The sequence below is a fragment of the Cololabis saira genome, chromosome 19, assembly GCF_033807715.1.
Source record: "Cololabis saira isolate AMF1-May2022 chromosome 19, fColSai1.1, whole genome shotgun sequence".
NCBI lineage: Eukaryota > Metazoa > Chordata > Actinopteri > Beloniformes > Belonidae > Cololabis > Cololabis saira.
The window spans coordinates 3746653-3773489 of NC_084605.1; the positions used below are offsets into that span (position 1 = coordinate 3746653).

At 36.8% G+C, this 26837-nt stretch overlaps 1 protein-coding gene across 1 annotated transcript; it reads right to left on the bottom strand.

Moving 5' to 3' along the window:
- nploc4 (NPL4 homolog, ubiquitin recognition factor) lies at positions 1-26837 on the bottom strand. The gene is made up of 17 exons (XM_061709076.1): positions 26722-26837; positions 23696-23776; positions 21714-21823; positions 14911-15159; positions 12723-12771; positions 12547-12641; positions 11376-11499; positions 9725-9904; positions 8617-8703; positions 7639-7710; positions 6128-6254; positions 5881-6041; positions 5049-5120; positions 4238-4330; positions 2889-3005; positions 2654-2756; positions 1-1414 (listed from the first exon to the last, which is right to left on the bottom strand). Exons 1-17 carry the CDS (start codon positions 26734-26736, stop codon positions 1254-1256), a joined length of 1896 nt encoding a protein of 631 aa, XP_061565060.1. The 5' UTR covers positions 26737-26837; the 3' UTR covers positions 1-1253.

Sequence of the window (26837 nt, forward strand, 5' to 3'; positions counted from 1 at the left end):
TGGACCTGGTCTGTCGTCATGGAGACCGACGGCCTGAATCAGGAGACGGCTGGTTGAAGGAAACGAGCAGCTCGTCCTCTTTAACACGATCTTTGTTTAGAGACGTGAGGACGTTTTGGTCGATGGAGGACGTTTAACCGACCAGGTTGTTGCTCCGTCTGACGGGTCGGTTACCGGGGAACCTGCTGACACCGATACGTCCATAACCCTAACCCGAAGAAGACATCTTGATGTGTCTCTAGACGCCTCCAAACATTTCTAGACGCCTCGAAACGTCTCTAGAGATCGCGAAACGTCTCTAGAAAACGCGGAACGTCTTTAGAAAACGCGGAACGTCTTTAGAAAACGCGGAACATCTCTAGACACCTCGAAACATCTCTAGACACCTTGAAACATCTTTAGACACCTTGACGCGTCTCTAGATATCTTGAGACGTCCTGACTCGTCCCAGCGGCTGGAAGGAAGTCGGTCACCGCCGATAAACGTGCAGCTCGTCTTTCGAGACGTCCGGGAGCGTCGTGTTAAAAAGCTCAGCCGGGTTTGAGACGGAGGAAGAGAATCTGCTTCCCCTTCGCTCGACATCCCTGACGCCGTCTGGATGTTAGCGGGGGAGGAGCTACGGGTCACAGGTAACCGTGGAAACGCCAGCTGAGGAGCTACATATCCTGCTGCTCAAGTTCAACGACTCCAAGCAAAAACCAGGGAAACGTCTCCGGAGAAGTTAAATACGGATCTGGAGGGGGGGGGCAAACTCATCACTAAAAATATAACCTCTCTCTCTCTCCGTCCATCTGGGGCCTGACAGGGGATTGGACTGTCGGGGCCCCTCAGAGACCCAGACCAGGACCAGGACCTTAAGGTTTCTGCTACAATCTGTTCACACAAAAGAAGAAAAAACACATTTAAATTAAAGTAACTTTCCCCGTTGAGAGGTGTTTGCTGCTGTCCTGAGCCCCCGGGGGGTCCCAGGGGCCCCGGGGAGGTCCCGGGGGGCCGTGAGGAGGAGGGGAGGGGTCCTGGTTGCCGGGGCCTCAGAAAGAAGAAGTGCTTAAAAACAAGAAACTGCCGCGTCGACAGACGAGATACAAAATGAAAATCAGTCTGATTTGAATTTTACTCGGGGAACCAGGTGAAGGTGCAGCCGCCTGCGAGCCGGGAGTGACGTGGGGGGCCAGGGGGCCCCGGGGGGGCTCCGGGGGGTCCGGGCCTGGTGCAGGACTCAGGGCGGGGCCGGGGGGTGAAGGGGGCGGGGCTTAGCTGCGGGGCAGGCTGCACATCTCGCAGTGCTCAGTTCCAGGCTGGTTCATGAAAGTGCAGTGGAGGCAGGACCAGATGGCTGAGGACGGCGCGGGAACCGAGGGGCCCCCGCTGGCCCCGTAGCCCTGGGAGCTGGACGGCTGCCCCCCCACCGTGCCTGAAAAACACAACACACATTTTTTACGCTAGAGGCAGAACAGAACACACGTTTATACGTTTACATGGGGAGTTTAATTCCTCTTTCAGTCCGAATTAAAATTAAATCCGATTTAAAATGAGTAAAAATTACCATGTAAACACCTAATTCCCAATGAAAATGGCTATTTCGAATTAAACTTAATTCCAAAGAAAAAAAAGTCGAAATTTCGTGAATTAAGTTGAAATGTTGAGGAAAAAGGCGAAATTTCGACTTTATTCACGAAATTTCGTCTTTTTTCTCGAAATTGTATTTCAACATTGTTCTCAACATTTCAACTTTTTTCTCGACATTTCGAGTTGTGTAGAGGAATAAATTAAACTTTAAACTGTAGCCTGCCGATGCCAAAGCCGTAAAATGAGTAAAAATTACCATGTAAACAGCTAATTTCGAATGAAAATTATTGCCGAAGAAAAAAAGTCGAAACTTTGTGAATAAAGTTAAAATGTTGAGAAAAGGCGAAATTTCGACTTTATTCACGAAATTTCGACTTTATTCTTGAAATTGTATTTCAACATTAATCTCAACATTTCAACATTATTCTCGACATTTCGACTTTATCTAAAAATTCTGAATGATTTAATTCTGAATAATTAATTCCGAATTAAAAAACATCATGTAACCGTGGCCATTTAAACGCTAGAGGAAACTCCTGTTCAGCATTAACGTTTCAGGATCTTTCAGTGAGACTCCAAAGATTGTTAGTGTATGGTTGGTCCAGAGCGATCTGCAGGGTCTCTAGTAGTTGTTTTAGTCTTATATCAAATCAACTTTTACAAGGGAAATGCATTTAGGAAGGAAGGAAAGAAATTAAAGGGTAAAAAAAAACATCTGCCTGGAAATTTGGAGCGTTAAATGTACAGAAGAGTATCAGGGCCAGGCAGGAGAAAAATAAAAATAATATTTTAGATCATTATACACTTGAAAAAAGTTGAAATGTCGAGAATAATGTTGACGTACAATCTCGAGAAAAAAGTGGAAATGTCGAGAAAAAAGTGGAAATGTCGAGAAAAAAGTCGAAATGTCGAGAATAAAAAGGAAAGGAAAAGAAAAAGGAAAAAATTTAAAAAAATAAGAAAAAAAAGAGAAAAAATAAGAAAAAAAGGAAAAAAAGGTCAAACATTTTTGAAAAAGCTCCAGTAGCCACTAGGGCGGCGCTAAAGAGCCGCGGGTTTAGACTCCGGTTTAACGTGAACTCACTGCAGAGCTGCTCGATCGTCGCCCACTGCTCAGACTTCTTCCACGTCTGGGCCAAGTCCTCGTTGGACGTCTTCACTGCGTCGAGTAGCAGCCCGATACTGTCCTGCAGGAAAAACACAAACAGAAGCAGGTGAGAGGATGAACCAGGTGAGAGGAGGAACCGTTTTTCCACGAGCTTCTAGTTTGATGTGTTGCGTGTTCTGGAGGTCGGAGCTGATAAGACAGGAGGACTCACTCTGAGAGGCATGACCTCATTGGTGACCAGGAAGAGAAGGAGATGGAAGTCCGACACGATGTCCCGGAATGTCGTGGAGGAACACTGGGACAGGTACGTGGCTAAGCTGTGGAAATCCTAGGAAAAGAACAAAGTTCCTTAGTGAGTTGGTGAAAGTAGGTTGGTAGTTGGTCCAAACAGGCCTGTCTCTTCAAACTTTAAAGATTATTTTGGTTCCTGAAATAACTATCAAAGCCAAATGTTACAGTAAACCAACCAAAAGATATAATATTTGCAGACGATGAAGCGGTTTATAACTTCTTATGGGATAAATAAACAGAAAAAAACACCAAACCGGTTCCAGGGCTGGTTCTGGTTCTAGCTTCTTGTACCCCTTTCTCATATTAATTCCTAAAAATCAATGCGTATGTCTAAAGATCGATTTTTTTCCATCATTACAACTTTTAGTACTTTTTTGTTTATGCCCAAAAAAGGGTATGTTTTGTTGGACATGAGAATAACTGGGCCATGTTTTTGCCTTTAAATATGATTAAAAGGTATGAAAACATTAAAGTTTTCAGTTATAAATTAGTTTCTTTAAGTTATGGGGACAATTTATTGAATACCTTGAAAGTCACCAATCAAGAAGTTCATAAAGAAAATGTAATATTCAACACATCAGCTCTATAGGAAACGCAGGGTTATATTTTTAATTTTATTGAATTTTTATTTATTCATTTATATATTTTTTCAGTAGTTCTTGGTTTTGTCTTATCTTTTCTCGGTGAATATGGGCATGTAAACCATCATTTATGCATATGTCATGTTAAATCTGAAAACCCAATAAATATAATTTTAAAAAAAAAGTTATAATTGCATAAATTGTCTATATTTCATTACTTTATATACTGTCTTGGGGTTACATTTGCATAAAATGCTAAAAAAACACATTCTCAAAAATTAAAAACCGAAATGGACTGAAAATGGGAAAAATAAAACCGATTTCATACGACTGTTTGTTCATATCAGTCATATAATTCATGCAACAGCTAAAAAAACAGTTTTAATAGCACTAACCCAAATCAATATCGGAATCAAATCAAATCGAATCTTGATAATCGATTCTAAATCTTAAGAATCGGAATTGATACTTGACATTTAATTCTATCCCCAGCCCTATTGCCTATTAATATAAAACTACTACTTTGTGCTAAGACTGAGCTACATAACAGTTCAGGACACGCTGATCTCGAGTTAAAGCATCTGATCAGTGATTATTACCAATAATCACCGTGTGAATAAAGACATTTGTGAGTTTTCTGAACCAGCAGAACAAACGTGGAGATCCAGGCGGAGCCGGAATTACGTACTTGTGTCTCACCGATGATGTCCCGGTTCTCGATGGGATAGCGCTGCGTGGAGGTAAAGGTGTACTGGGGGTCCTTTGGAAACGTTGTGGTTATCTGAGGTTAAAAAACAAGTTATTTACCAAGGAAAACACTTCTAGAGCAGGAGACGGCAACACAAAATGTTTTAGAGCCATATTGGACCAAAAACACAAAAAACTAATATGTCTGGAGCCACAAGAAATGAATAGTCTTGTATCAGCCTTAGAATGAAGGCAAATGGCGAAATGTCGAGAAAAAAGTGGAAATGTCGAGAAAAAGTCAAAATGTCGAGAAGTAAAAATGTCAATAAGTAAAAATATCGAAAAAAAGTCAAAATGTCGAGAAAAAAGTAAAAATGTTGAGAAAAAAGTAAAAATGTCGAGAAAAAAGTCGAAATGTCGAGAAAAAGTCGAAATGTCGAGAAAAAAGTCAAGAAAAAGTCAAAATGTCGAGAAAAAAGTCAAGAAAAAGTCAAAATGTCGAGAAAAAAGTAAAAATGTCGAGAAAAAGTCAAAATGTCGAGAAGTAAAAATATCGAAAAAATGTAAAAATGTCGAGAAAAAAGTAAAAATGTCGAGAAAAAAGTAGAAATGTCAAGAAAAAAGTCGAAAGGACAAAAGAAGAAAAAAGATGAAGAAGGAAAAAAGAAAAAAAAAAAAAAAATTAAAAAAGGTCAAACATTTTTGAAAAAGCTCCAGGAGCCACTAAGGCAGCGCTAAAGAGCCGCAGGTTGCCGAGCCCTGCTCTAGAGTACCGGTAAATAACCCCAACAACAGGAAGAAGTGCCACTCACGTCTATGATGAGGTATTCCACAGGAAGAGGCCGAGCTAGAAACGTGACGTCGTTTCCAAACTTGTCTGTATCCTGAAAGAGATGGAAGAGTGACGTCAACATCTGCAGGGTTCATACACATTTTAACCAACACATTTCCATGACTTTCCCATGACTTGGCAGCAAGTTCCCATGACTATACATGACCTCTAAAACAATGTATGAATGAAATATAGGAATAAAACTATGTAAAAAGTCACCACAGTGGAGATCTAATGACAATTATGGTTTTATACAAAATAAACATTTGTTTAAACCAAGGGTCGGCAACCCAAAATGTTTTACAGCCATATTGGACCAAAAACACAAAAAAACGAATGTTTGGAGCTGCAAGAAATAAAAAGTCTTGTATAAGCCTTAGAATGAAGGCAAATGGCAAAATGTTGAGAAAAAAGTCGAAATGTCGAGAAAAAAGTTGAAATGTTGAGAAAAAAGTCGACATGTCGAGAAAAAAGTTGAAATGTTGAGAAAAAAGTCAAAATTTTGGAGAAAAAAGTCAAAATGTCGAGATTAAAAAAGGAAAAAAGAAAAAAAAAAGAATATAAGAAAAAAAAGGAAAAACAAAAGAAAAAAAAGGAAAAAAAAAAAGGTCAAATATTTTTGAAAAAGCTCCATTCCACAACTTTTCCAAAACGTTTGGGGTGAACTTATGTTTCCAAAACTTTTCCAGGACTTGAAAATTACATTTTCAAATTCCATGACTTTTCCAGGTTTTTTCAAAACGTATGAACCCTGTATCGGGACGAGTTCAGAGGTATTATCTGATTAATTATATTATTATTTATGTACTGACCTTGAAGAAGACGTCGGGCACGTACTGCTCGGGCGTGGACTCTTTAGCGTAGCCGAGCTCCGGCGCGTCCTTGCAGGGAAGGAGACACTCGTCCCGGACCAGAGCCATGCACTGGTTGGACACCTGGTAGCCCTCAAAGTGGACCTGGTTGTCCGGCCCACCTGGGGGGATACAGGTATAAACAGGTAGGAGGGTGAGGAATCATACACACACACAAATAAAAAACGTGTATGTTCACACGTCCTACCTGTTGCTACGACGGTCACAAACTTTGACCCGAAGAATCCGTCTCTGGAGAGTCTGCAGTGGTTTGAATGTTGGTTCTGGAAGTATCCAGACGTGATGCATTCCTCTGCACTCAGGTAGTACGCGTCCTGTCGGAAGAAACAACGTTTACCTCACATGTACCGTATGTTCCACACTATAAGCATAAAATACCCGAGAGCCTTTTCTAGGACCATTACGGTAATTTTTGTTACTGTAGTCGGGGGATTTGCTGTTTCGTCCCGACACAGAAGAAGGAGATTTCGAGGGATTTGGGAAATGAACTAGAAAAGTTTTCCTCCGCATTTGTTTTGGCAGCCAACAAAGTTTTCAGAGAGCGGGTTTTTATTTTGTTAATAAAGTTTGACTTACAGTACTTTTCTTCCTGTTTTTTTTTTTGAATTTCCTGTAGCGGTAGAAATGCAACTCTTATAATACGTCTTATAATATGTATGCCGTATGGGGCGGAAAACACGTTTAGCCGAATCCGCGACCGTGGAATCGAGGATTCAGAGAATAAAAAACAGAATTTAGTTGAAAACGCTGCAATAGAACAGAACTGGCAACAGAAATTTGCATAAAAGTCGGGTTTTCAGCGATTTCGATATTTCAGCTTAAATTTCAAAATGTTATATTAGTTCCATGAAGTTCATATTATCTACATTTACTATAACTAATTTAGTTTCTTCTGTTATCATGACACACCTGACAAACGTGTCTGGTGACTGAATAAATAAGACGAACTAAAATGATTTGTTTACTGCATGGACTGCTGCAATTTCTTTTTTTTGCACTTTAAATGGATATTCAAAGGCCTATTTGAGTTTGATTTGATTTTTTTTTATTTTGTACATGTAAAAGACAACAATTAAAAGAGAGGATAAACAAAACAAATAAAAAAAACAAAAAAACTAAGAATTTCATCCTTTAACACTTAATATCTTAATTTACATGTGCAAAAAGGAGTAGGAAGAAGTGTAAACTCATTTAATCCTACCCCCATTCACTAATCATTTAACAAATATTTATAATAACTAACTATAGAGTATTTATTTCTTAGTTTTTTTATTTCATACAAATAAATTTGGTATTTTTTTGTTTATGCCCAAAAAAGGAATATTTTGTTGGACATGAGAATAACTAGTGTCATGTTTTTGCCTTTAAATATGTTTTAAAAAGCATGAAAACATTACAGTTTTCAGTTATAATTGCATAAATTGTCTATATTTCATTACTTTATAAACTGTCTTGGGGTTACATTTGCATAAAATGCTGAAAAAACAAATTTAAAAAAATTAAAAACCGTAAAACACCGAAAACGGAAAAAATTAGGCAGGGCAAGATTACGCATAAAATATCCTCAGCTATTTAAAAACATAACCTTAAAGTACATATGGACGGATTTTTAAAAAGGACAACAAAACCCCCTGAAAGAGACAATAAAAGGTTAAATTATCGACCAATACCAGTGAGATTGTTGCAGACTGAGCTCACCTGGTGTCTGGAGTAGCGGACTGTTCCTATCCTGGTATCCTCGGAAACCAGGTCGGTGAAGATCCAGCCCACCTGAAAACCAGCAATTATTAAACCACGTTATTTCAACACAACGTGGGCAGCAATAAAAAATAAAATAAAAGTACAATTGACCCTTTCTCAGCCTTCTGATTGGTCCCTGACCGGCCAATCAGAATAATCCTGTTTATCCGGTTGGAGCAAACAGCCGTCTCTCTCTCGTTCACATCGATGGAAAATCCTAGTTTTTACTGCCTTGTATCAACATTTAAATCACTGGATTATTATTTTTAAACATTGTTTTAGTAAAAATGAACACTTGTAGTGTATTTTATCCCCAAACTGGCAGAAATCCGATCCGTACTTCCAAAACAAAGTCGACTCGGCAGCAGCTACAACCACGAAAGTGTTTATTTATTTATCTTAAAATGGTTAAGCGTGGTAAAAGTGACACCTGCTACCCAGAGAGAATCACAGGAATAAGTTTCATCCCAAAACCAACAGTAAATTACGATAAAGCTACGAGGACGGCTGAACCTTCCACCGTTCTCTCAGCTAAACTCATCAAAAGATCTTGTTTTCTCCGAAAACCTCCTTTTATAAACTCACTCCACTGTACCTGAAGTGTTCATTCTTATTTATATCTAGTTGCTTTTGATTTTCTTTGGTCTAATTCTGAGATAATTATCTTGTTAATTCAGAAAAACAGAGCAGATTTTTTTTTCTCAAGTGCAATACGCTTCCGTACCTTTCCTTTCCAAAATATAAGAAAGGTTTTTAATTATGACCGGATAGATTCCCTCTAATATTGAAATTCAAAAATTAAGAACCTTGGATTGAGATTTAGGACAAATTAAGACATTTAAAGGCCTTATTTAAGACTTTTTAAGGAGCCGCTGCGCCCTGTGATAACTGCAACAATAAAAGTAGGACATTGTTGAATGAAAACAGGATACTGACCTTGCAGAGGCCGAGTTTGGCGGCGATCTCGTCCACTGCGGCAGCTTTGGGGTCGTCCACCAGCTCCAGGCTGTTCTGGGTGGCGTTCTGGGGGCAGAGGAACAAAGTTGGTTTATGTTATGGTTATGTTATTCTAACGGGGGTCTCCTACGGTGGCCGAGACCCGCCATTGCTGAAAATTAAAGAAACGCTGCAAATAAAAAGAAACGTCGCTGCAAATAAAATAAACGCTTTGCAAATAAAATAAACCCTGCAAATAAAAACAAACGCTGCTGCAAATATAAAGAAACCCTGCTGCAAATAAAAGAAACGCTGCAAATAAAAGAAACCCCGCTGCAAATAAAAACAAACGCCGCTGCAAATAAAAGAAACGCTGCAAATATAAAGAAACGCTTTGCAAATAAAATAAACGCTGCAAATAAAATAAACGCTGCGAATAAAAGAAACACTGCAAATATAAAGAAACCCCGCTGCAAATAAAAACAAACGCCGCTGCAAATAAAAGAAACGCTGCGAATAAAAGAAACGCTGCAAATATAAAGAAACGCCGCTGCAAATAAAAGAAACGCTGCGAATAAAATAAACGCTGCAAATAAAAACAAACGCCGCTGCAAATAAAAACAAACGCTGCTGCAAATAAAAAAAAAACGACGCAAATAAAAAAGCCACAACGGAAGTGAATTACCAGGGACTATTTTTGCTGATGCACCGGTGTTTTTTACGTGAGAGGAGAAGAAGAAGACGAAGAGGACGTAAGTGAAAAAGAAGAAATAAGAAGAGCGAGGAATAAGAAGAACAACGAACGAGAAAATAAGTGAAAAGGTTAGTGTTCAACGTCGCTACGTGTCATTTTTAATGTGCAACACCGGTGCATCGGCAAAAATAGTCAGAAAGAATTCACTTCCGTTGTGACTTTTTTATTTGCATCGTTTTTTCATTTTATTTGCAGCATTTCTCTTATTTGCAGCGGCATTTCTTTTTGTTTGCAGCGTTACTTTTATTTTCAGCAATGGCGGGTCTCGGCCACCGTAGTCTCCTCACCTGCGGGGGCTCGTAGATGTTATGTTATGTTATTCTAAGGGGGGGGGGGGGAGGGGGGGTTCCTCACCTGGGGGGGCTCGTAAATGGCCGCCACCTCGGCCCGGATGCCCAGCGGGATGTCCGTGTGCTCCGTGTAGCGGCCGTACAGGTAGCCCATCCGCTGGCTGCCCGTCTTCCTCCAGAAGTCCAGGAACCGGTCGGCGATGGTGTGGTTCTCAAACATGATGTTGTCCACGTGACGGTACTTCTGCAGGGAGAAAGAAATACATTAACCCAGCGATTATTTTATTTATTTAATTAAAATTAATTAATTTAATTAACATGTCCACGTGACGGTACTTCTGCAGGAAGAAAGAAATAAAATGGTTATCCGGTACTTCTGCAGGAAGGAATAAATACATTAACCTGGCGATTATTTTATTTATTTAATTATAATTAATTAATTAATTTAATTAACATGATGTTGGTTCTTCTGCAGGAAGAAAGAAATACATTAACCCAGCGATTATTTTATTTATTTAATTAAAATGAATTTAATTAACATGATGTTGGTACTTCTGGAGGAAGAAATAAATAGATTAACCTGGCGATTATTTTATTTATTTAATTAAAATTAATTAACACGATGTTGGTACTTCTGCAGGAAGAAATAAATGGATTAACCAGGCCATTATTCTATTTATTTAATTAAAATTAACTAATTTAATTAACATGATTTTGGTACTTCTGCAGGAAGAAATAAATAGTTTTACCCAGCGATTATTTTATTTAATTAATTAATTTAATTAACATGTCCACGTGACAGTACTTCTGCAGAAGTAAATAAATAAAATGATTAATCTGTACTTCTGCAGGAGTAACGCAGCTCTCAGTAGGGCGGTGGGGGGGGACGGTTAGTTTTATAATTAATTAAATTAATTATTTATTTTATTCTTTCATCAGTCGACTAATCTAACGAGTAATTGGACGATTTAGTCTAACAATTATTTTTCTGTTGTTCGATTAATAGAAAGCATAATATATAAAATAAATATATAAAATCCTTAATAATTTAGTTTATTAAACAGTTTTAGATAGAGAGATAGATAGAAAAAAGCAATATCTTATAATAAAACACACATCAACTGTCTGTATTGTTAATTATAAAACGATTTCATTAATATATATTAAAAACATTAATAACTAGGCATGTTCCGATACTTTGTCTGATACCGATGTTTGGAAAATGACGTGATTGGCCCTACACTCGTAGGGCAGGACTTTGTTGGGCAGGAGGTAGGGCTGTGCGATTAATCGATTTTAAATCTAAATCGGATTTATTAATCACAATCGATGTTAAAAAAAGGAAAATCGGAAAATCAATTTTCCTTTTTTGCAACTGGCTGCATTACAGACAGAGCTCGTCTAGTCATCTTTGTTTGGTCAAGAAAATTGTAAATGTTGTCACTTTACTAAACTCTTACAGTATCTTTCAACTGCACTTCATTCCCAATAGGGACATTTGTTTGCTATTTTTCTTTAAAAATAAATATTTTATATATTTGAAACAATTTATTCCATTGTCTTTTGTAGTTTTACCAAAAAAAATCGAAATCGAAAATCGGGTTTTCAGAGAAAAAAAAAAAAAAATCGGGATTTTATTTTTGTCCAAAATCGCCCAGCCCTAGCAGGAGGTGGTAGTTCCAGTCTGATTCTGCAGTAGGAACGGTTTGTCGTACCTGTCTGTTGAGCGTGATGGCGCTGGGCTGGCACTTGGTGCAGATTCCCTCCGGCCAGGGAGGGTGACCTTCGCAGCCGGACTTGATTTTACAGCTGACGTTTTCCAGAGCTGCAAACTTCCCCCTGCAGGAGACACGAGCAGCTTCAGGTCTAAGTCTTTCATTTGATTTATTTATTTGCATTTTTAAAAGAAGAAAAGAAAAAAATACATTGGAATGCGTTTAGAGAAAATAAAAAAAAATTCTAAATTAAAAATAATAACATAAAAGAAAATGTGCTGGAGAGGTCAGAAACCTCCCCTCTCTGATACACTTCAGACAGTAAAACAAGAAATACTTTAGATAAAAAAAACACAAGATGGTTAAATAATTACGGAAGCGTATTGCATTCACTTGAGAAAAAAAAATCTGCTCTGTTTTTCTGAATTAACGAGATAATTATCTCAGAATTGTGAGAACATTTTTAATAAAAAAAAAAAAATCTGCTCTGTTTTTCTGAATTAACAAGATAATTATATCAGAATTCCGAGAAAAATTTTAATGAAAAACAAAAAGCATTTTTTCTGAATTAATGAGTTAATTATATCAGAATTCCGAGAGGTTTTAATGAAAAAAAAAATCTGCCGTTTTTCTGAATTAACGAGATAATTATCTCGGAATTCCGAGAAAAGTTTTAATGTAAAACAAAAAGCTCTGTTTTTTTCCTGAATTAATGAGTTAATCATCTCAGAATTCCGAGAAAAATAAAAAAAAATTAAAATCTGCTCTGTTTTTCTGAATTAACGAGATAATAATATCAGAATTCCGAGAAGTTTTAATGAAAAAAAATGCTGTTTTTCTAAATTAACGAAATAATTATATCAGAATTCCGAGAAAAGTTTTAATAATTCAGAAAAACAGAGCACAATTTTTTTTCTCAAGTGAATGCAATACGCTTCTGTAAATAATAGTTAAAATAGACATCATAAAAAATATGATAAAAGGAGCATAATGAAGAACAGAGTCAATATGATCTTTCCAACAACATTTTTCGTCGACAATTACACCCAAAAATCGAGCCAAAGACATCTTATTAATTGTATTCCCTTCTATAAAAAGGTTTTATATAGGCTATATTTTCCTCCCAGAGTCTCATCTGGTCTGGAGCAGGAAAACAAGCAGCAGCACTCACTTGTCGGCTCCTCCGGTCAGCTTGCGCAGGTAAGCGTGGAATGACATGTGCTTGACCGGCGGGTCCAGGTGGTTCAGGTAGTCTTCATCAAAAGGCTGAGAGGAAGAAACAGACAGGAGGTTTTTATGATGTTTAAACCACAGCCTGTCAAAAAGAAGCAGCTGCTGCTCCGTTACCTCTAGCGGTACACAGTGGACACACTTCCCCAGGGCTCCGTGGTGACACCTGCACAAAAACAGCAGAAACATTAGCTTTCTGAAGTCTGGATTTAGTTTAGTTTATTGGTCCTTTCAATTTCCATAACACAAATAACCCAAAGTACAGGTGTAAATCATCAGTAAAATACTAAAAAAAATATATAATTTTCTTTCAGTATATATATATATATATATATACACACATATATATATATATATATATATATATATATATATATATATATATATATATATATATATACACACACACACACACACACACACATATATATACATATGTATATATATATTAGGGCTGGGCGATATATCGAGATTTTAATATATCGATATATTTTCAAACACGATATGGTACGAGACAATATCGTTTATATCGATTTTTAAAAAAAAAATTATTATTTTTTTTTTTTACATTTTTTTTTTTAAATGATTTTGATTTAGCTTATTTTGTGACAAATTGACTTGAATGTTTTATTTGAGATTTGCACAAATGTTTTGTTATTTGCACAACTGTCAACCTCAGTGGAAAAGTCTGCCTGTTACTGTCTACATTGTATTAATTACAGTGTATTTTAATTTAATTGTTATGCAGGAAAGGGATATTTGTTTTATTTTATTCAAGAAGCATTTTTATTCTATATATGCAGGCAGTTTATTTTTATTTCATTTGTTTTATACATGTTGATATTGTGCAGACCTCTGTTAATAAAGGAACCTGTGTGACATTTGGCACGAGGCTTTGTATTAAAACTGACTGTTTTTTTAAGGGTTTGCCTCAGAAAAAATGAAGCTAACAGAGATGCTAACAGAGATGCTAACAGAGATGCTAACAGAGATGCTATGCTATAATGCTTTGGGGGAAACCCCAATTAAGGCACAGAAAAAATATCGAGATATATATCGAGTATCGCCATTCAGCTAGAAAATATCGAGATATGACTTTTGGTCCATATCGCCCAGCCCTAATATATATACCTACCTACCTATCTGTACGGTGGCCGAGACCCGCCTTTGCTGCAAATTAAAGAAACGCTGCAAATATAAAGAAACCCCGCTGCAAATAAAATAATAAACACCGCTGCAAATAAAAAAAAAAACGGAAGTGAATTACCGGGGACTATTTTTGCTGATGCACCGGTGTTTTTTACGTGAGGAGAAGAAGAAGACGAAGAGGACGTAAGTGAAAAGGAAGAAATAAGAAGAGCGAGGAATAAGAAGAACAACGAACGAGAAAATAAGTGAAAAAGTTAGTGTTCAACGTCGCTACGTGTAATTTTTAATGTGCAACACCGGTGCATCGGCAAAAATTGTCCCCGGTAATTCACTTCCGTTGTGGTTTTTTTATTTGCTTCGTTTTTTTTTTAAATTTACAGTGAGGTTTCTTTTATTTGCAGCGGGGTTTGTTTCTGTTTGCAGCATTTACATTTATTTTCAGCAATGGTGGGTCTCAGCCACCGTATATCTATCTATCTATTTATCTATCTACATACAATTTTAACTAAAACCAAGGTTCAAAAGGTGTAGGAAGAGCGTTTGAATACTGTCAGGAAGTGTTTTATTGTTGATTTTAAACTTAAATTGCGCTGTTTTAATGTCCACTAAATCTCTGAATTTGAAAATTCACATTTGAATTTACGAATAATCTAATTGTTGGTTCTCGATAATCTGCTTTGTTTATGACTCTAAAATACCATTTGAAGAATAAAGTGGAAATGTCGAGAAAAAAGTGGAAATGTCGAGAAAAAAGTGGAAATGCCGAGAAAAATTTGAAATACAATTTCAAGAAAAAAGTCGAAATTTCGACTTTATTCACAAAATGTTTTACTTTTTTTCTCAACATTTCGACTTTTTTCTTGACATTGTGCTTCAACAATAATCACGACATTTTGACTTTTTTCTCGACATTTCAACTTTTCTCGAAATTGCTTTGTTTATGACTCTAATGGCTCTTTTTTTTAAGATAAAAATGGGGTCTGTGACTGTTTTGTGTGTATTTCCCCAGATTTCCACACAATAAGTGATGAATGGGACGATGAAGCAGGTGTGTAACATATTCAGGGAGTGTATTTAGTTTTGTGGATTGGGCGTGTATTTAGTTTGTTTTTAGTTTGTATTTAGTTTGTTTATGTGGATCTGGCGAGTCTCTTACAGCTGCGGGTCTTTGTTCCGGTAGATCTTGCCGTCCTGCTTGGCTAAAAACTGGTCGATCTCGTCCTCCTGGACCTGCAGCGTTGAGAAGGAGCGAGGGATGAGGGAGGAGGAGGAGGAGGAGGAGGAGGAGGAGAAGGAGGAGGACGGGATGGAGGGAACGGAGAGGGAGGTGTTGGTGTCCATCACCTCCCCGGAGGAGGAGGAGGAAGCAGCGGCAGAGGGATAGAGGTACAGCATGTCCCCATGCCTGAAAACACACCAGACCAGACCAGGGATTATTGGATTGTATTTATTGTTTCCACTCATAAAAAGGAACATTATAAAATATCATAAAAACCCCAAGGGCTTATAAGAGACTCCTCCCTCCTAAAAACAAGAAAAAATAAAAAACTAGAATTCACAAAACCATATAAGCACAATACTACGTCAGGCTGGAGAAAAAATATTTGAGAGGAGAAGATTTTTTTTTTATTATGCACTTTGAGAAAAAAGTTGAAATGTCGAGAAAAATGTTAAAATGTTGAGAAAAAAGTTGAAATGTCGAGAAAAAAGTTGAAATGTCGAGAAAAAAGTCGAGGAAAAAGTCGAAATGTCTAGAAAAAAGTCGAAATGTTGTGGAAAAAGTACAAATTTCGAGAAAAAAGTCGAAATGTTGAGAAAAAAGTCGGAATGTCGAGAAAAAAGTAAAAATTTTGAGAAAAAGGTCAAAATACAATTTCAAGAATAAAGTCGAAATTTCGTGAATAAAGTCGAAATTTTGAGAATAAAGTCAACATTATTCATTCAACATTCATTCATACATTATTCTTGACATTTCGACTTTTTTCTCAACATTTCAACTTTATTCATGAAATTTTGACTTTTTTCTCTCGACATTTCGACTTTTTTCTCAACATTTCAACTTTATTCATGAAATTTTGACTTTTTTCTCTCGACATTTCGACTTTTTTCTCAACATTTCAACTTTATTCATGAAATTTTGACTTTTTTCTCTCGACATTTCGACTTTTTTCTCAACATTTCAACTTTATTCATGAAATTTTGACTTTTTTCTCTCGACATTTCGACTTTTTTCTCGACATTTCTTTCTTCTTCTTTTTTCTCAAAGTGCATGATGAAAAAAAAAATCTTCCTCCTCTAAAATATTATTTTTCTCCTGCCTGGCCCTGATTCTCTTCCGTAAGAAGGGGATATGCAAATCAGTCTTTCTTCTTGTGGAGTAGGAAACTCAAAATAATGATGAAAATGTCTGGGCAAAGTTAACGGAGAGACTTTATACATCAGGATTTCTGCTTGATACTTCGTATATCGTAGATTGTTAGTATTTGTCATTTTTTAAACAACCACAGAGTCCAAACACGACACCAGCAGCAGGAAAACAGAGAGAGGCTGATGAATTTTCAAAGTAAAAGCCCGAGAAGGGGCTCAGACTTGTACTGGGACATTACGAAGATTCCACGGGTTTTAGGCGGGATTCGAACCATCTGAGACGTTGAAACGCTCGTTACTCGACACCAATCCTACTTATTGTTTTGTCTCTGTAAAGCACTTTGAATCACGGCGCTGGTGAACTGTGTGATGTAAATAACCACATTTCTATGGAGCCAAATCAAGGCCAAAAGTTTTGCTAATTTGAAAATAAAATTTGAACCTGAACATTTTTTTTTACAGTTTCAGTTTTATTTTTTTCAGTATCAGATCTTTTTTTCAGTTTCAAATCTTTTTATTTCAGTTTCAAATCTTTTTTTCAGTTTCAAATCTTTTTTTTCCAGTTTCACGTCTTTTTTTTCAGTTACAAATTTTTTTTTCAGGTTCAGACTTTTGGCCCGGATCTGGCGTGGGGGGCGTGGCATCAACTGAGAGGGGCGTGGCATCAACTGAGAGGGGCGTGGCATCAACTGAGAGGGGCGTGGCATCATGAGTGACAGCAGAACAGAGAAGGCGGGGAACGTTCCTCAGTCATGTTGCCTTCAGGAAACGTAGGTTGCAGAAGTTATCAGTAGAAGTATGAATCAACACTGTATATACACCATATTCACGTGATTGGCAGTGGAAAAAACTGATATTAGTGACACGTTTCTGTTTAAAAAGCTGTTTTAGACCGTACTTGGTAGTATGTGGAAGTGGGAAATGTCAAACTTTAAAGTGTGGCTGTTGTACTGTACAGTCTGGCATAGTTTATTGCTTTTATACTGCGATTGGTGCCAAATACGGTCTAAAACAGCTTTTTAAACAGAAATGTGTCACTAATATCAGTTTTTTCCACTGCCAATCACGTGAATATAGTGTATATACAGTGTTGAATCATACTTCTACTGATAACTTCTGCAACCTACGTTTCCTGAAGGCAACAGGACTGAGGAACGTCCCCCGCCTTCTCTGTTCTGCTGTCACTCATGATGCCACGCCCCTCTCAGTTGATGCCACGCCCCCCACGCCAGATCCGGGCCAAAAGTCTGAACCTGAAAAAAATATTTGTAACTGAAAAAAAAAAGAAGTGAAACTGAAAAAAAAAGATGTGAAACTGAAAAAAATATTTGAAACTGAAATAAAAAGATTTGAAACTGAAAAAAATATTTGAAACTGAAAAAAAAATATTTGAAACTGAAAAAAATATTTGAAACTGAAAAAAAAATATTTGAAACTGAAAAAAATATTTGAAACTGAAATAAAAAGATTTGAAACTGAAAAAAAGATCTGATACTGAAAAAAATAAAACTGAAACTGTAAAAAAAAAAAATTTCAGGTTCAAATTTTATTTTCAAATTAGCAAAACTTTCGGCCCTGATTTGGCTCCATACATTTCTAGAATGAAAATGTCACAGAGATGCATCAGGGCGTCTACAGGCTTCACCAGGGTAAATTTAAGACATTTTAACACCATTTTCAAAGAAAATGTTATACCAAAAAGACAAGTCTCTAAGAAATCCAGTGCTGAGGTCGAGGTTGCCAGATCTGACAGGTTCCAGGCCAAATGTGACATAAAACCCAAATACTGAAAAACCAGCCTGAATCAAACATTATCCATGTTAAAACCGTAAATTATCAAATTCCTATTAAATTTCAAGTCATAAGTAAATTAAGCCAAATGAAGTTCAGGCTCCAGACAAAGACTGCAATTAGATTGAGTATATTAAAGCAAATCCAATATCAGTGACTTTATTGTGTAAGTTTCTACTTTTCTCTGCAATAATGGAAACTTTTTAGTTAATAATTTCTCCTAAATATTTAGTAAAAACCAGGAAAAGCAGCCCAAATATATATTTTCCAGCCTGAAACTTGCCCAACCTGGCAACACAGATTTAGGGCCAATCCCAATACACCCCCTACTTTCTACCACTAGCCCTAAAAAAGAAGCCACAGATTTTAGGGACTTGAAATCTTCCCAGGTCTGTCCCAATACTCCCCCTACTCCTACTTTCAGCACCACCCCTAAAATCAGGAAGCTGAGAGCCTAAAGCTGTTTTAGTTTCAGCTGTAGTGCTGTTAATATGCCACTTTATTAAGTTTTAATATTTTTTCAGGCGTAAAAGTAACCGTTAAGATTAGTGATGCACCGATTGTTCGGTAACCGAAATTGTTCGGCCGAAAATAGCAAAAAAACACTTTCGGTGTTCGGTGGAATAAGTGGGAAAAAAACCGAACAATTAATAACGGCGTTGTAATATAAATAGACTGGCCGCTCCGTAACTGTTGCGCACCACATAAATAGTTGGCCAACCAAAAACTAACCACATAAAAATTTAACCTAACATTCACCAGCAGGTGGAACCAAAACAATATAAATCAATCTATTACAGGTGCGTTTAGATGACGAAATCAAACGTGGAAGAGCGTGGAGTGAAGTGGTGCAAACATGTCAGCAGTGTGGAAGTATTTTAGAGTGGCAAAGAATAATACAAGAATGGCTGTTTGCAATGAATGTTCTGCTCAAATATCTAGAGGGGAAACATCTGCAAAGTCTTTCAGCTACAAGTTTGATTTATCATTTGAAATGATAAAAAACCCTGAGCGCTTTAATGCATTTTTATTGTTTTAAGGCCTATGTTACAATGTTCAGTCAGTTAAGCCTAACGTAAGCTCAAAGATGGCCAAAAAATGTATTTTGCTAATTTATTTATTTTAAGTTATTGTTCTTTGCTGGAATATTTAAGAAATGCTGGGAAATTAAAAAATGTTCAGTTTTTTATGTTCAACAAACGTTTTCTACCTTGTAATTTTGTAAAAGATGTTTTTCTTTTAAAAGCCTAAATCAAATTTATTTGATTTATGCAATGGTGAAAAAATTGGCAAAATAAATGAAAAAGTGCGAAGAACCATGTTCGGTATTGTTCGGTGTTCGGCCAAGTGTTTATTATTATTTTCGGTTTCGGTTTCGGCCACAAATTTTCATTTCGGTGCATCACTAGTTAAGATCCCCAACCTGGGCTCAGTTTATCCAAATAACGCCTGTTAAGAAATTTGACCCGATGTTTTGGGATGAGAAGAGCCGCCGGCTCGGAGCAGCAGCAGCCGGAGTACAGACGTGATCGCCGGGTCGACCTGCGCCGTCGTCCCGGGGAGAAACCTGCAGCTCTGTGGAGAATTACAGCTGGCTGAAATAAATCATTTAGGAAAATAAATGTTGATTTAATAGATGAAATCTAACAGTTGTAGCTACGCCTGTTAAGAAATTTGCTCCGAGTACAGCCTGCCGGCTCGGGAGCTGATTTATGGTTCCGCGTTAAATCGACGCAGAGCCTACGGCGTAGGGTACAGCGTACGGCGCACGCGCCGCCTAACCTATGTAGGCTCTGCATTGGTGTAACGCAGAACCACAAATCAGCCTTTATTCTGGCAAGGTTTGAAAAAGACTTCGCAACAACGGGCAAACGAGTGATTATGTACATTCACTGAGTGAATATTATGAAAGTAAAATATATATTTCTCGCTAGAAATGTAATCAAAACGCATTTTAATGCAGAAACTAACTCAAAATATTGATTTTATTCACTAAAAAATAAGAAATGTCCGCCATGTTTTTATTTTTGATTCAGTCTGTAAATGACGACGAAAAGCATTCTGGGAAATGTTTCTGGCCCTAGTTCAGCTAGTGAGCATCTGAAATCCCTCGCTCCGTAGGGACAGATTCATAACCACTACACTAGTTTTCTTCACTCCACCTAGGTGAAAAGAGGAATTGGGAACCACTACCCTCACGGGAACGCGCAAAATTTAGGGGTAGGGATGAAAAGTAGGACTAGGGGGGGATTGGGAGAGGGCCTTAGATCCTCTGCAGGAGATTCTCCTCAAAACGATGAAATTCACTTTTTAAGGAGGACTCAATACATTCCCTCTAAAATTAAGACCCTTGCAGGGCTCCAGACTGCGACCAAATGCTCGCATTTTGCGACCAAAATTTGAGTATGTGCGACTGAATTTCATGTCCACTCGCACACGTGCAACCAGTAAATTTGCCAGTGTTTTTTTTTTTTTTACACGTTAAACGTGGAAGGAGTGCCTCAATGAACCCCCATATTTGCAGGCCAATGAGTGTGAAAGGGAATGAGTCGGGGGATCTATTTATTTATTTATTTTTTTCGTTTAATTTCATCAGCTCAAAGCAGGTATTACGCCCGGACCACATTTAATGCGACACAACGCTCTGCCGCCGCGGCGCGCACATAAAGTTAGAAGAAAGAGGCGGCGGGTATGTTTGGTTTTAGTAACATCATGCTCAGGCAATGAGTCTGCAATGGCCCAGACGGGAGACACATGTAGCTCAGTGCTTAACTTTTATTTTTAATCCACTCTATATTCTTCTGGTTGTTCCCCGATATGTTCCCATAAAGCCTGAATTATGGTTCCGCCTTAAATCAACGCAGAGCCTACACCGTACCCTACGGCGTAGGCTCTGCGTTGTTGTAACGCGGAACCATAAATCAGCCTTCACCCGGTACATACATAGGTTTCTCTAAACATCTGTCCCCGCTACAGTTTTACCTAAAAGAAAATGTGCTCCAATACAGCAGGTCTCATCATTTTATTTTGAACACTGCTTAAATTTGCTTGACACAAATGAAAGTTAAATTTTAACACGTGGGAAAAACACCTAACCTTTTAAGTGATGTGTGTTATCAGGTGTAAAGGCATTTTTAGGTTAGAAATAAGAATATTTCTTGGTAAGATCCTTAGTTTTTTGAGTGAAGGCAGTGAATTTGGTCGACTGGTGTAAGTTCAGGGTTTTAGTAAAGACACAACAGGGAAATGTTATTGGCCAGTACCCCCAATATTTGTACATTTGTACAGTACTGTGTTTAACAGTTAAATTCATGGCTGAAAGGTTACGAAGCACTTTGTTACCAAGCACTTTTTTATCATGTGAATGTATGTTTTTTTTATATATAATGACAGCAATGGTGCTGTCAGTTTACTTTATGTTGCGGCATCTTTAAAAATGCACAATAAAATGTAACACTGCATTTGAAACAGCACATTGTGGTAATTCATTAATCTATTATGAAATACGTATTACTAATACACTGAAATGTAGTAGAAATGTAAACATTTGGTTAGCGTGTCGATAAACGATGTGCGCTCCTAAAATTTCTGATTGTGCCCCTAAAAATTTTCAGTTAGGGGCTACTGTGCTCCTAGTGAAAAAAGTTAGTCTGGAGCCCTGCCTTGGATTGAGATTTAAGACAAATTAAGACGTTTAAAAGGCCTTATTTTAGCAAAAATGGAATTTAAGACATTTTAAGACTTTTTAAGGAACCGCTGCCGCCCTGATAACACTGACTCAAATCACTTCCCTTCACTTACTTGATCTTCAGCAGACTCAGGGATTTGTTCTGCGACTGGATCTCCCCCGTCTTGTTCCGGTTTACATAAATAGAAAACCCGTTTGTGGTGAAGCCGAACTCTTTAGCCACCTGGAGGAGACAGAGATGAATACGTTTATTGAAAATGACAGGAAAAACAATGATATAGGTAGGGTTTCTTACCCATATAATGATGCATTAATTCATTCATTCAGATATTTCACGTGTTTCTGAGTCAGTTTCATGTCACGTATTACTAGAGACCATTCTTGCCTTGCTGGGATGGTTAAGTGTTTCTGAGATTTAAGGAAATAAAAGCTTTTCTCAGACACATAACAGGGGATTTGGTGTTTCCTCCTTTAATATGAAAAGATTTAAGGAACCTGAAGGAGCATCAGTCATTAACGCCCCACAGACCTCAAATAAACACATAAATGGGAGGATAAATAAGTAAATGAGTCTATGGAAGCGGGAGAAAGAGAGCAGCATTAGTACCAATAAACCAAAACATCTTCTACTTTCCTGCAGCAGAAACACAAACTAACGTCTGTTCCAGCAGCAGCTGAAACAAGCTGCTCCTCCAACCTTCACAGGACACATGAATGTTTGATGAGAAACTGCTGCAATGCTGCAGGACTGCAGATCAAGTTTAGTTAGTACGGGGGTCGGCAACCCGCGGCTCTTTAGCGCCGCTCTAGTGGCTACCTGGAGTTTTTTCAAAAATGTTTGAAAATAGATGGGGCAGGGAAATATATTTTTTGTTTTAATATGGTTTCGGTAGTAGGACAAACATGACACAAACAGTGACTACGTTTACATGCAGTCAGAATTCGGGTTATTGCTAATATTCCGGTTACTGAGACATTGGGAATATTCCGTTTACATGGTGTTAATCATTTGGGATATCTGGATCAAACCAGCGACGCACGGAGAACATGATGATGCAATTAGTGTCATTTCTGCTTCTTCTTCCTGGATCCAAATTCAAAACAAATGCTGCTTCAACTTTTCTCTCACCTTCTTGTAAATTTGGCTATCAAAAAAATGAAAAAAAGAAAGAGGAAAAGAGAAAAAAAGATGAAAAAAGGAAAAATGATGAAGAGAAAAAAAGGAAAAAAAAAGGAAAAAAGATAAAGAGGAAAAAAAGAGGAAAAAAAGGAAAAAAGATAGAGGAAAAAAAGAGGAAAAGAGAAAAAAAAAGAGGAAAAAAAGATGAAAAGAGAAAAAAAGGGAAAAAAAGATTAAAAGAGAAAAAAAGGGAAAAAAAGATGAAAATAAGGAAAAAACATAGAGGAAAAAAAGAGAAAAAGCTGAAAAAGAGAGAAAAAAAGAGAAAGAGGAAAAAAAGATGAAAAAAAATAGAGGAAAAAAGAGGGAAAAAAAAGAAAAGAGGAAAAAAACATTTAAAAAAGAGGGAAAAAAGAGAAAAAAGAATGACACAATTCCCGTCATTTCCGCTTCTTCTTCCTGTATCCAAATTTAAAACTAATGCTGCTTCGTGCAACTTTTCTCTCACCTTCTTGTAAATCTTCTATCCCGGTACTTTCTACCGTCTACAAATGCAGAAATGTTCATATCCTTCATTACATTTATGAAGTGATTAGTCTCCTCCTGGTCTTGGTTTCTCCGTGTTTAGAAGAACTTGCTGGACTCAAAAGACCAGGATTCCTTGTGAACAGAGCATGAGCAGAAAACTAATTCCTGTTCTGTTTGATGGGGATATTCTGTTTGGTGTTTCCATGACCCAATATTCAGTTTTAAAAGGAGTAACCCAGGGCTCATATTGGGGTTTTTAAAAACCGGAATATGAGTAAATTCGGGTTATTCAAAGGGGTTATTGGTGTTTACATGGCCGTGCCAAACCGGGTTATTGATAATATTCGGGTTTTAAAAGGCTTATTGATGCATGGAAACGCAGTCAGTGACGAATAAAGATCTAATCTAATCTGCCACTTTGAAGCGGTTAAATGTTGCACCCGTTACCTTCTTGAGGAAAGCAGCTGCCGTCTCCCTCTTGGTGGCCGAGATCTTCCTCATCCCATCCGGGGACTGAACCCTAACGATCTGGAACCAAACAGAGTCTGAGGTCAGCATCATTTACACCAGGGATATTCAACCTGCGACCCGCCAGGAGCTTTTATGTGGCCCCCGGTCATATTTCAAAAAAGGGGGGGGAAAGTAGTTAGTGTACTTCTGGACGGCAAGTGAATCTAACATGGTTACATATTGCATTTTGTTAAGTAATAAAAGTTTCAGATGCTTGGGAGCCTTTTCAGTTGGTTAATGATTCATTGGACAATGTTTGTACATGTTAATCTCTGCCTAACCCTTTTTATTCCTCTTTTTTCATCTTTTTTTAATATTTTTTCCCTCTATTTTAATATTTTTTCCCTCTTTTTTAATTTTTTCTTCTCTTTTTTTCCTCTGAAGATGTTTTTTACTACTTTGGATTTTTTGCCAGTGTTGCACAGTGATAATGTTTGTCACATTATTTGTTATTAACCTCCGTTTATAGAGGACTTGTTTACATCATTAGGCTTCTAGGATTGGCCTGAAACTTTTTTCATTTGAATCTCTAAATGAGGACTTTGCATTTCAGATGAACTTCTAATCCTCCTATAATTTTATGCGATTGTTTTGTTTTGCTGATTTAATGCACAGATGTGTCTTAAATAAAAGGAGCTTATGGTTAATATTTTAGTTGCTTATTTATAACATCAAACTGGCTACTATGGACTGAAATGCTTAATATAATATTCAAATAAGGAAATCTTGGTGGAAAGTGGTGCTTTGTCATTATGGCGTGTTTTATTAAAAGTAGGTCAATATCAACTTCATTAAGTTTGCACAATGCATGGTTTCAAAATGAACTTGCATTTAAAATAATATTTCTTTACCTGAATATTATATTTAACATTCACAATGACTGAGTCTTTATTTAGCTATCTTTTTAAAGTCAGAAGTAAACTGAGCTAGCCGCCTCATTCACGATACAGCAGAGCTGTTACAACAACAGAAAAACCAGAAAAAAGGTGTTTCCATCATTAAAAAAAACATCTTTAGTAAAATATATGTATAAAGATATTTTTATATCATTCATTTATACATACCGGTATATATCATTTTATATTGTATACTGTATTGCACAAGTTTTTGTGTATAAATGTTTGGCTGAATGTCTGTATGTTCTAAATCCCTAAAATTCTCAATAAAAAGTTTATTATTCCAGCATTTCTGGACACCTCCTCTAATTGTTCTTTTTCTTTTATTCTCTTTCTTTTTGTTGGTTTAGCTCCTGTTGGTTTGTTTTGTTTTGTTTTTGGGGGGGTTATGTAGGGGCAACAGTAACGATGACGATGCAAAAAACAAAACAAAACACAGTTAAAGTTTCTGGTAAAAGCTTCAACCCCTACGAAAAAAAATAAATAAAAAAAAAATATATATATATATATATATATATATATATATATATATATATATATATACATATATATGTATGTAAGAACAAAAAAAGGCAGCTGAGGCCGCTTAATGATGCGTCACTCAAAAGGGGAAAATAAAAGTCAGTTGAATTAGTTCTTAAAGTGATCCAGGTTTATTGTAATAAAAAGATCAAAAGGCAGCAATCAATTATTATAATGCAAAAATAAAATAAAACAAAAATGTCATACATTCTGGATTCATTACAAATCAACTGAAATATTGCAAGCCTTTTATCATTTTAATATTGCTGATCATGGCTTACAGTTTAAGAAAACTCAAATATCCTATCTAAAAAAATTAGAATATTCTGGGAATCTTAATCTTAAACTGTAAACCATGATCAGCAATATTAAAATAATAAAAGGCTTGCAATATTTCAGTTGATTTGTAATACTGGATACTATTTGAATACTATCAGGAAGTGTTTTATTGTTGACTTTAAACATAAATTGCGCTGTTTTAAGGTCCACTAAATCTCTGAATTTAAGCACATTTGAATTTACGAATAATATAATCGTTGCTTCTCAATAATCTGCTTTGTTTATGACTCTAAAATACAATTTCAAGAATAAAGTCGAAATGAGATAGGATATTTGAGTTTTCTTAAGCTGTAAGCCATGATCAGCAATATTAAAATAATAAAAGGCTTGCAATATTTCAGTTGATTTGTAATGAATCCAGAATGTATGACGTTTTTGTTTTTTTAATGGCATTACAGAAAATCACAATATTCTAATTTTCTGAGAAAGTCCTGTATGTATGTATGTATGTATGTATGTATGTATGTATGTATGTATATATATATATATATATATATATATATATATATATACACACACACACACACACACACACACACACACACACACACACACACACACACACACTAATGTTATTAACCATTAGTGTATCAATGTTAAACATGACGGTGCAGAAACATAATCCCCCCTGAATCATCACGATGACGGTGCAGAAAAAACAAAACACAGTTAAAGTTTCTGGTAAAATCTTCAACCCCCAACACCACCAACATTTATTAAACTTATTTACTACAAATAATAATAAAAATAAAACGTGACCAAACTGCTGACGTCATCCTAATAACGGAGAATTTATTTTATTTATTTATTATTATTATTTATTCCCAAAGCAAAAACTGCTTGCTGTTGTTTTATTTCATTTTAAACAACTTTTAACCTTCATTTCTAAGTTTAATTAGCGAGTTTTAATTTATATGACTGATAATTTTAATTCAATTAATTAATTAAATCAGCTTTAACGTTTACATTTATTCTAATTTAACTCGTCAGTTACAACTTAGAATTTAAGTTAAATTTTTAGTCTTCAGTTAAGACTTTAACGTTGATTTTAATCCTAGTTTTCGGTTAAAAAGTTTAACTTTAATGAAAGAGCCGAGCAGGCCGCATGCTAACGTTAGCGGCTAGCGGCCCGGAGCCAATAAATCAATCAATAAATCGATAACCGGACCCGCCCCCGCGGAATCGAACCCGCAGCCCGGGACTCACGATGTTGTCGGACATGTCGCCCCGCCGGCAGGCCGGTGCCGCTCGGATAAACGCGGGTTTTAGGGACTCGAACCAGCGACCAGAGACGTCGGTAACGGAGCGGAGCAGCAGCCGGT

Coding starts and splice junctions, on each gene's coding strand:
- nploc4 (XM_061709076.1), bottom strand. Junction 11,500..12,546: donor CTGACCGGAGGAGCCGACAA/GTGAGTGCTGCT, acceptor TGTCTCCTGCAG/GGGGAAGTTTGCAGCTCTGG. Junction 4,331..5,048: donor TGGAATACCTCATCATAGAC/GTGAGTGGCACT, acceptor TTTTAACCTCAG/ATAACCACAACGTTTCCAAA.